Source organism: Eptatretus burgeri, chromosome 15, assembly GCF_056783735.1.
Source record: "Eptatretus burgeri isolate ZD-2024b chromosome 15, Ebu_testis_v1, whole genome shotgun sequence".
Taxonomy (NCBI): domain Eukaryota; kingdom Metazoa; phylum Chordata; class Myxini; order Myxiniformes; family Myxinidae; genus Eptatretus; species Eptatretus burgeri.
This window is the reverse complement of record NC_140975.1, coordinates 9,705,907-9,716,906: the sequence shown is the minus strand read 5'-3', so window position 1 is coordinate 9,716,906 and position 11,000 is coordinate 9,705,907. Positions and strand designations below refer to the sequence as shown.

Sequence of the window (11,000 nt, the reverse complement as noted above, 5' to 3'; positions counted from 1 at the left end):
CCATAGAGAGGGTTCAGCGCAGGGATTCCAGATCGATTCCAGGCTTAGCTGGACTTAGCTATGAGGAGCGGCTCAAGGAGACAGGGCTTTATACACAAGAAAGGAGGTGTTTACGAGGAGATATCAGAGAGATGTTTAAGATAATGAAGGATAAATACGAAGTAGTGCAGAATTATTCAGCAAAGCAGATAGTGATAGGACCAGGGGCCATAGCCTGAGAGTAAGGAAGAGGCGAGTTAAAACGGCACTGTAGTAAGGTAGTGGTCTTTTACTGAGAGAGTAGTTAATGCATGCAATGGTCTCCCTGGAAAGGTAGTGGCAGCAGAAACAGTAGATAAGTTTAAATTGGAATTATATAGGTACTTGTAAGTTCTGGAGATAGAGGGGTATGGGGATGTTGGCAGGACTTTTAGGTAGCTTGAGCATGGATGAGTGTTGTCTGTGGGAAGTCTCATCAAGGGGTGGTGTGTGATTGATATTGTGTTTTTCACCCAAGAACCACCTTCACACCCTTCCCCCCAGAAAGAAGAAGAAGCAGAAGAAGAAAGAAAAAAAATACAAAAAATGTTTTTTTTTCATTTTCTTTTTATTTATTTACATAAATTAGTTTGGTGCTGTGGCGCAGGCACAATGGGCCAAATGGCCTCCACCTGCGTCTGGAGTCCTAGTGATGATGATGATGATGATGATGATGATGATGATGATGATGATGATGATGCTGATGATGATAATTTGAAAGACCCCTGTAGAACTAATACACCATGAAACAAAACGAGCTTTTATGGACTGGGGTGGGGGGGTGGTGAAAATGTGCAAAGCATCTTCTCTTACCTGGCCTTCAACTACCGGTAAGGAAAGGTCCAGAAAGCCCTCGGTAATACGAACCATCTGCAGCACACAAATGTATCATTACAAATGTCAAAAGTGGGACAAGCTTTTGTTTTTAATCAAAAAATCCAAGATTAGATTATTTAAGACTATATTTGAGTCGAACAACACAAAAATATCTTCACTTCAGTTTGCGACGCACAGAACCTTCAACGAGTCTGTCCCCATTGATGCGTTTGTAAGTTTGAAAGGACGGGGGCCAAGTGAGACCCTTGGACCATTACATTCGTACCCTCCTCCTAACAAGGGGGTTTCGTGCCAATTTCCAACAGTCACAGCTTTACTCGCGCCATGGTATTGTTCCCAATTCCAGACCACGCACCAGACCGACACTTCGGTAGAACAGGATTTATTGAGGAAAAGGGGGTGGGAAGAAGAATAAGCAAACTCAAGGAATTATTGAAGAGAATTATCATAAAGATGATACTCTCCTGCACCCATGATACTCTCAACAGCTAAAGTGATACCTTAGGCCCACACACTCATGAGCAGGAGACAGCAAGAGGGAAGACAAGACAAAGAACCTGCCCACACACTATGGTGATGCTTAGTGGTTTAACCATGGCGGGAGTGGCGAGCTTGGTTTGGGGGAATGCCGGCTTGCGAGTCGTCGTTCTGCGGCCTTTTGCACATTGTCTGGTTCTGTACCGTACGTCCTCGCCCTTGCAGCACACGTGAAGATAAAAAGAAACAGGGCCGGAATGAGACACATGTTCAGCACACTAACGAGCAAGTGGAGACCCTTGAGGGAACACTGGGAGACCTGCCTTGAGACACTCAAGAGACTTACTTTTCACCCTTGTGTCACCTTTTCCCCCTCCCCCCCACCCGTTCTTCTCGAACGGGCATAGCTTCCATAGGGTTCTCCTCAGTGGAAAGGGCATTCATACCAGATTGCCTTATGTGGCTCGCCTGCATCGGTTACATTCAGGAAGGCAAGATAATTTCGAAAACGCATACAGACAGATGCCAATGGAGGACGTCAGAAATTTCATGGTGTGGGAACGGCAGGGGCGAGACACACATACATAATGGCTGGAGAACTCTGGAGGTCTGCTAAAACATTCATCGACATGTCCTACCATTCCACACAGAAACCAAACACTTATGCTAGACGTTTATTAATGAAATAACGAGCTTACACCCTTTACCCACAATGGTCGTTCCTGCAACAGTACCAAATCCTCAAAAAAAGTTTTCGATTCCACTGTCCTTTTAATAATGGACAACACCACGATTGTTCCAACTTTCGATATTTTTCAGTTTTGGACACCAATGACTGCCACCATCAATGTCATCTTTTAAGTGGCATTTCTTGCTAAATGGGGGTCTGAATGATCACAGACGACTTTAGAAATCATATTATTTCAAATAGATAAATGAAATGCTTAAAAATAGGCCTCGGCACCTTCCTGAAGTTAAGAAACGCAGGAGTAAATCGATTTAAGCTGGACCGTGGACAGAGCACTCACCGTGCAGCAAGCCAGACACGTGATAATATTGACCAGCTCTCCGCCAAACACCCGGTCCACGAGATTCTTCCGGATGCCCTCGTGCCCATATGCTGAGGTTGTGATGAAGAGGGGAGAAGGTTGAAGATGAGAAAAGGGGGACCGTTGCATAAAATAACTGGAGTTCATAGACCACCTTACTCCACAGAGTGTTCAAGCGTATAATTCAATTTAAATAAAAAAAATTCCGGTAGGTTACCACCACTGATGCAGTGTCTTATACATCACCTTATTTAACGTGTCCAAGTACTGCAAAACTGGAGGATTTTGGAAGCGGCAAGAACACAATTTGTGCTCTACAGTGTTCAAGTATATAACTCAATTTAAATAAAAAATAAAGATTTTAAAGGTGGTATTAAATATTTATTTCGTAAGTTTACCACCATCGATATAGTGCCTTTTACACCACCTTATCTAACACGTTCCATCAGTTATTTGTGCCTGTTGTTTGTGTCCTGTATAACATCCTTAAAAACAGTAAATTTCCTGTTTGGAATAATATTAAATTTTGTTCGACTGTCAGGCTCTGCGCACGTGCGCTCGGGTCAAATTCAAAAACAAAGTACTGCTAAACTCCAGATTTGTTTTCCGAATCATGTTCAAAATACAAGTCAATTGAAATAAAGTTGTTCCTCGATCATAAACGCACGTTTGTGGATTGAGGGACAAACAGAAGTGAACCTCTTGCTTAACCCCACTTTTCGCTTCACGTGCGTGGGGGTAATGAGATTGACAAAAGGAAGAAAGAGAAAGAAAGAATGTGCAAGTAATTTCAACAACCAAGAAAATTTGGCAATATGAAGAAACCACCACGTCGTACAAAATACAAATCGATGGTGTGATGTGGAAGAAGCATTTCCAGAAACGCAAGCCCAGAGCCATCTTTACCCCCCACACACACACGGAGTGAAAAGCAGGGTTAAAGCAATCAGTTTGTGTCCTTCTGTCTATCTTATCAGTTTATGATCGAGGAACAACTTATTTAAAGCAAATGTTCCATTTTGCACACAAATCGAAAAACAAATCTGCCGTTGAACATTACTTTGGCTTTGAATTCGTTCTGACCATGGATGTGCAGAGCGAGTTATTTATGAAAACTCTGTTAACCTATCTGGCAGTCAAACAAAATCGAAAATCATTCCAAACAGGAAACATACCATCTTTGAGGTCATAAAGGACACATACAACAGTTACACAGAACTAATGTAACGCATTAGATAGGGTGGTCTAATAGACACTCGGTAAAACGGCGGTAAAACACAAAATTAATCAATTTCTACAACTTACAATATTTTATTTAAATTTAAATCCACTAGCAGAGAACCCGCAGGTCATGTCAGGTCAGGTTCGATCTGTGACCTGCTACAGGTACCATGTAAACCTGTACTAACCTGTTCCATGGTCGGGTTGTCGGCGACTAAACCGTCTCCCCCACCAGGTTTTCTGGTGAGGAGGGTGTTTGGATATGGACACCCAGCAGGATTAAAAACAAAACCTGTCAAAGGGCGGAGGAGCTCCTTGTGAGCCAACGGCCATCCATATCTAGTGCCCAACTGTGTCTGCGGACGTCCTCCTGCAGTTGGGGTCACTTCTTATTCGGAGGTTGGTGGCAGGATTTGCACTCCGGCCACCGTAAAACCCTTCATTCCGCAAAATGCAAAAACGCAAAAAATCTGAAAACCCACTCCGTGGGAGTACCTCCTGTGCAGCTTCCCTTCGCAGGGCAGCTCACCGGATGACGGGATTGGGGCAAAGCCTTCGGGACCCCCAATCGTTGATAGGAGGGAAACCACGGGGTAACATCCCTGGGTCAGATTGCGGGAGAGTGTGTCGGAGTGGTGCTGAGGTGTCGTCCACCAGACGGCGGTCTCCTTGGGTTAACCTGAGGCGGTCCCTTCGGGTGGGTGCCTGGAATGTCCTATCCCTAAGAGAGGATGATCACCTGTCTCTGTTATCATCTGAGCTCAAGCGTTTGGACATCGGGATTGCAGCTCTCTCTGAGGTTCGGAGACCGGATTGCGGCGAGATAATGGTGGGTGGTTACACCTACTATTGGTCTGGTCGCTCTGATGGTTACCATACCCAAGGAGTTGCTGTAGCTGTGTCCAATAAGCTGACCCCAATGATAATTGAGGTAACACCGGTCAACGAGCGTATTATGAGATTAAGGATTCGTCACTCCTTAGGTGTCATTTCCCTGGTCTCTGTTTATGCTCCGACTGAGGCGAGTGATCTCACCGTGAAGGATGCATTCTACGCCACACTCGAGTCTGTGGTTGATCAGTGCCCCAGACGAGATACGCTTCTAGTCTTGGGGGATTTCAATGCATCGACTGGAACTGATAGGGACGGTTATGAGGTGTGTGTTGGTCCCCATGGGTCAGGAACTATGAACCAGAATAGCACTAAGTTCCTTGACTTTGCAAGAAGTCATGGACTTAGGGTGGCTGGTTCATGGTTTCAGCGCCCACAAGCTCATCGCTGGACTTGGTATTCCAACGCTGGCGGTGTGGCAAAGGAGATTGACCATGTCCTCATTGACGGTCGTTGGAGGATGATCCAGAACTGCAGGGTCTACCGGAGTGCTCAGTTCCTCAATACTGACCACAGGCTTGTTGTAGCAACTCTAAAGCTGCACCTTAAATCCTGGAGAATGGTACCATCCCAGCCTAGGCTGGATGTTGCCAAGCTCAGGGATGAGAGAGTAGCTGAGGAGTTTGCAAACAGGCTGAGTGGACACTTGGGGGGTCTGGGTGCTTTGGGGGTCCTGAAGAGTTGTGGAGCGCCTTCAAGACCACCGTCCTTGATGTTGCCGGTGGATGCCTTGGAGCTCACCGCAGGGCAAAGAAGAATTTTGTCTCTCAAGGGACACTGGATACCATTGACCAGAGTCGCAGGGCCAGGCTGAATGGCAGAGCTGAGCTGTTCAGGGAGCTGAGGCATAAAACTGTACGTGCACTGAGGGTGGACAAGGAGGCCTATGTGCGAGGAATCTGTGAGGGGGTAGAGCATCACCTGTGGACAGGTGATTCTCGTCCCGCTTACAGGGGAATTCGCGCATTACGTTCATCCAAGCCCATCCCTCGGAGCACTACAGTTCGAGCAGAGAGTGGTAGGCTCTTGACAGAGGAGTCTGAAGTGAAGGCCCGCTGGGCCGGTTACTTTGAGCGGTTGTACCAGGCTGATCCCCCAACTGTCGAGTTGGACGTCAAGGGTGTTACAATCCCTGTTGCTGACCCTCGAATCAACTGTGGTCCACCTACGCTTGTGGAAACACGGGCTGCGGTGAACCAGTTGAAACGGGGCAAAGCTCCAGGGATCTGTGGCATCCATGCCGAACTTCTCAAGGCTGGTGGAAATGCTGCACTCGTGTCGTTGCATGCAGTTTTGTGCTCTGCCTGGAACACAGGCATCATCCCAACTGACTGGAAGAGGGGCCTTGTTGTCCCTCTCTGGAAAGGGAAGGGTGATCGCCAAGACCTTGCCTCAAATCCAACCTTGCCTCAAAAGCCAGTCGCCGACTGGGAATCCTCCGTCGTGCAAAGTCCTTCCTCGGCCCTCTTGAGCTCCTGACCACTTACAAAGCTTTTGTCCGTAGCCTGATGGAGTACTGCTCTCCCCTCTGGGCTGGTGCTCCTGCCTCCCACCTTTCTCGACTTCACGCTGTCGAAACCAGGGCTTTTAAGATCATTGGCATCTCCCGCAATGAAGCTGAGTCTTTGGGCCTCTCACTCAATCACCGCAGGTTGGTCGGTGGTCTTTCTGTCTTCTACCGACTCCTCTCCAGCCTTGCCCCCCCTGCTCTCTCTGCGATTTGTCCCAACCACATTTCCACAGGGCGCTCAAGGTCCGCCAACAACCCCCTTCTGGTAAAACTACCAAAATCACGAATCACTGCTCATCTTCACTCTTTCATTCCTCTTTTTTCCCGCCTTTGGAATAAACTTCCTCACTCTATTCTTTCCCATTCTTCCCTTCAGGCTTTCAAAACAGCTGTTCACCACCACCTCTTATCTTCCCCCATCCAAATCCTCGATCTTTTCTACCCCCGATAATCCACCCAAGCCCACTTCCTTCAATTCTCCTGCTTTCCTTCCTGAAAGTCCCTTTAATGTCCATCTTCCCCTCGCCATGTTCCCCGTCCCATCCCCATCCCTCTCCCTTCCACAGTTCACCTGTGTCTGTTCCCCAATGTTTTGTCCCTTCCACTCCCGCCCCTCTTGTCTCATGCCTCCTTGCTGTGAGTTGTGTGTTAGCTCTCATACGAGCCTCGACCAAGGTATACAAAAAAAAAAAAAAAAAAAAAAAAAAAGACTGCAACAACTACCGAGGGGTGACGCTGCTCTCAGTGCCGGGCAAGGTCTTTGCTCGGATAATTCTCGATAGGGTTCGCCATCATCTGCTTGAGCACCAGCGTCCAGAGCAGTCAGGCTTTACACCAAAGAGGTCAACGATTGACCGTATCCTTGCACTTCGTGTCCTCACCGAACGCAGACGAGAGTTTCGGCAGGGGCTGCTTGCAGCCTATGTTGATCTCTGTAAAGCGTTCGATTCAGTGAATCGGGACGTCCTCTGGAGGATTCTTGGTCTTCGTGGGGTGCCACCAAAACTGATCGATCTGATGTCTGAACTCTACTCTGGTACTGAGAGTGCTGTGAAGTGTGGTGGTACCATCTCTGACTTATTTCCAGTTGTTACTGGAGTTCGTCAGGGATGTGTACTTGCTCCCACACTTTTCAGCACTTGTATGGACTGGATTCTAGGGAGGATGTCGGAGAGATCAAGTTGCGGTGCGTCATTTGGGAATGTCAAGATCTCGGACCTTGACTTTGCAGATGATGCAGTCATCTTTGCGGAGACTTTAGACATCCTCTTGGGGGCCCTCGAGGTGCTGAATGAGGAGTCGGAGCCGTTGGGATTACGGGTTTCTTGGGTCAAAACTAAGATCCAGGCTTTCGGTGACATCTTGGATGCTGCTGTCCTGTCTGTGTCTGTTTGTGGTGAGGATGTTGAGGTCGTGGAGAGATTCACTTACCTTGGCAGTGATATTCATGTCTCTGCTGGCTGCGAGTCAGAGGTCAATAGACGTCTGGGTCGGGCCTGGGGAGTCATGGACTCACTGGATCATGGGGTGTGGCGCTGCCGGTACCTGTGCGGGAGGACGAAAGTCCGAGTCTTCAGGTCCTTGGTACTTCCAGTCTTGCTCTATGGGTGCGAGACTTGGACTCTGACCAAGGATCTGAGACGGAGACTTAATTCCTTTGGTACCAGGTCTCTTCGGAGAATCCTTGGCTATCGCTGGTCGGATTTTGTGTCCAACGAGCGGTTGCTGAGAGAGACTCGGATGAGATTTGTTACCTGCATAGTCCGTGAGCGTCAGTTGCGGCTGTATGGACATGTGGCTCGTTTTCCTGACTCTGATCCTGCTCACCAGATTCTCTCAGCGAGGGAGTCTCATGAGTGGAGGAGGCCAGTGGGTCGACCACGTGCCTCATGGTTGCAACAGGTTGACCATCATCTCAAGGAGATGGGGATGGGCCTGGCATCTGCCTGGGGGATGGCCAGACGGAGGCCCCTGGAGTACCGGCGGAAAGTGGACGCAGCGACGTGCTGTTCTGGCACATGCTCCCATACCTGACCTGAACCCGCCCTACGGGCAATGTTGTTCAAAGCATGCAACATGTTCTTTTGATGCATACCTGAATTTGGGCAGTGTATAGGCAACTGACAGCTTTGTATACGCAAAAAATAAATAACCGGGGTTATGTGCAGGAAGCAAAAACATACCGGCTGCTTACAATCCAAAACATCTCACTGTACTGGAAAACGTGCGGACGGGAATACTGTACAGTAATAGTGAAGGCTTGTTATTTATTTATTGCCACCTTGAGGTGGCGTTACACGATACACATTTGCATAGAGAATTTGTGCCCCACCACACCTCACTGACCCCCCCCCCTGAAGATAAAAACACCTCAATACATTAAATGGAGATAATGCTAATCCCCTGTAGCAATTCTGGATGGAATTGGCGCAGAGCGACAAACACAATATCATCAGTCCGTGACTTATAGTTCGGATACTTGAACACTGTTGAACACAAATCACCTTCTAAATACTTCCAAGAACCTCCAGTTTTGCGGACGTGTTCTATAGAGTGGTGTATAAGGGTGATGTACAAGACTGCTTCAATAACGCTAAACTTTCGGATAAATTTTTTTTTTAAACAATCGTGAACACCATGATTGTATTAAAATTGAAGTATATACTTCAATAGTGCACGGCTAGCAGGGTATCATGTTCTATGAACTCTCTAGTTTGGTATTTGTAAGGAGAAGCAGAAGAGTAGAATAAGGAGAATAAGGAGAGGAAGGAGAAGAACAAGAGGAGAAGGAAGAGGAGAAGACGAAGCCGAAGACGAATAAGGTGAAGAAGAATAAGGTGAAGACGAAGAAGGCGAAGACGAAGACGATGAAGATGAAGAAGAACAAGGTGAAGAAGAAGAAGGCGAAGACGAACACCAATAAGAAGAAGACGAAGAAGGCGAAGACGAAGAAGGCGAAGACGACGAAGGCGAAGACGAAGAAGGCGAAGACGAAGAAGGCGAAGACGAAGAACAAGGTGAAGAAGAAGAAGGCGAAGAAGGCGAAGACGAACACGAATAAGAAGAAGACGAAGTTTTAACTTTAGCTTTAATTTTAGTCATTAAGCATAGAACACCCTTTCCAAAGGAGGGAATACGAACTTCACTTTAAACACGACATGTTGCAGCCTGCATCGCACAGAGTTGGTTGAACAATCTAACAACGCACAGCCATCCCTTTAAAGTTTAGACTTCCAGCACGAAAGCTTCGACGAGCAAAAATATCCGTTCTTTTCGATCCCTTGCAAGTCATTTTCCAAGCGTGCACTAATCCCGTAAAAACAAACATCCGCAATAAACGCCACACTTAAGGGCAGCTTTGCTCTGCTTTGAGTGCACTACAACGGCCGGTACGACCAGAAGGGGGTGCACAAGAGGAGAGGAAGTCGCGCGTCGCGGAGCGGGTGCGATGCTCGGTACGGGAGCTGAACGTCGGACGCTCTGCAGGAGCTACGGGCTACGAAGCCTCCTCATTCGTTAACATGAAAAGGCCATTATCTGACGGAGCAGTCGCAAAACAAGAGAACTGGCAAAGCAAAATGGCATTCTGCCCAAGAATTAACCATTTGTGTTGCTGAGGCAACCCAGTTGTACAAAAATCCTTTTCATCGGCAGCGAAGGCAGCAATTGTGTAGCAACAAGTATGTGCGCTGCAAACAGATGTTGATCGGGATTGTGACCATCCCGATGGATCACAAACCAAAAGAATGCAACCTTGCCGAAAACACAAGACCGTCACCTTTCACGGCTTTCTTTGTCTCCTCGCTGGCTTTACTCGTTGATGGCTTTTCAAAAGCCTCCAGGATTCCTGTCTTGATCCTCTGTGGATGAAACAGTAGAAGAATAGCAGGAGAAGAACAAAACAAACACAAATACAAAACGGTGATCTTGGATGCTCAAAACATGCTGCCTTTATCGACGCCGGCGCACCGCCTCGTGTGGTCTTGAAACAGGGCCTTTTGTGTAACAAGAAAGTGCCAGGCGCACGTGTGCCGCAAAAAAGGCCTGTTCGATTGCCACTTGTGCGCGGCAGGAGGTACGTGAGTGCGAGGACGATGTGACACAGATGGACAGCTTGCACACTCGATGGCAGCATCATGCTGGCCATCTTCAGCTTGTGCATAAAGGCTACGACAGAAAACTTTGCATATTTAGCGTCTTTCAAAATGGCTCAAATTACCGACCCACTGATCGCGTTAACGAGGTTTAACAACGGGCCCCGCGTGGCCTAAACGCACGGTCAAAAATCCTCCACAGACCCTGGCAGCTCACCCTCTGTGAGAACAATTAGCGGGTCATGCTGACTGCAGGTACAAATCTGACTAATTACAGAAGGGCAGCCTTTACCCTTGAAACTTGGCAAATTTATATGCAGGTTGCTCAAATAAGATTTGTAATGGAAACCACAAACACGTGGTCAGAGAACTACAAAGTGCATCAACATCAATTGCACAAGTTAAACACCACACTCCGCAATGCGGCACCCCGACACTCCAGCCCCCACTTTGTGAGTACAGCACATTCTGTGATGCAAAACCACTGCTCGACCAACGGAAGAACCTTTTGCTCAAATCTGACTTCACCAATAAATCCAGAAAAGGAAGCCCTTGAGGCCGCACAATAAGGCGTTGAAGTACAAACAATACGACCAAGCGGTAGTTCTGGAAGAAACAATGACAGCATGACGATCTCACTGAGAAGGGCTACTGGCTCCACCAAGGACACTTTCAGAAACGTTTGTACATCCTATAGGAATGCTGGGCAAGATCTCCAAGCTTTACACCACCTCTCAAAAGCTGACTCAACAGGCCCACGATTCAAAAGGTCATGTGACTGTCTTACAGAAAGTCACGACAAATAGTTAGGGAAACTCACCCCAAAGTTTTTCTGACTCATTTATTCCCTACAATGGGTTTTACACCAAACACTCCAGAAAACACCGATGCAACGACACCACT

At 47.5% G+C, this 11,000-nt stretch overlaps 1 protein-coding gene across 1 annotated transcript in view; it reads right to left on the bottom strand.

Annotated features, from left to right (window-relative positions):
- The window catches only part of LOC147011462 (ubiquitin carboxyl-terminal hydrolase 16-like), a 93,583-nt gene that overhangs the window by 14,972 nt on the left and 67,611 nt on the right, over positions 1–11,000 (bottom strand). The window contains exons 10-12 of the mRNA XM_085858007.1: positions 9,782–9,863; positions 2,361–2,452; positions 616–888 (exon numbers count right to left, since the gene is read on the bottom strand). Coding sequence (XP_085714133.1) covers positions 616–888; positions 2,361–2,452; positions 9,782–9,863 — 447 coding nt within the window. The remainder of the gene's footprint in view (positions 1–615; positions 889–2,360; positions 2,453–9,781; positions 9,864–11,000) is intronic.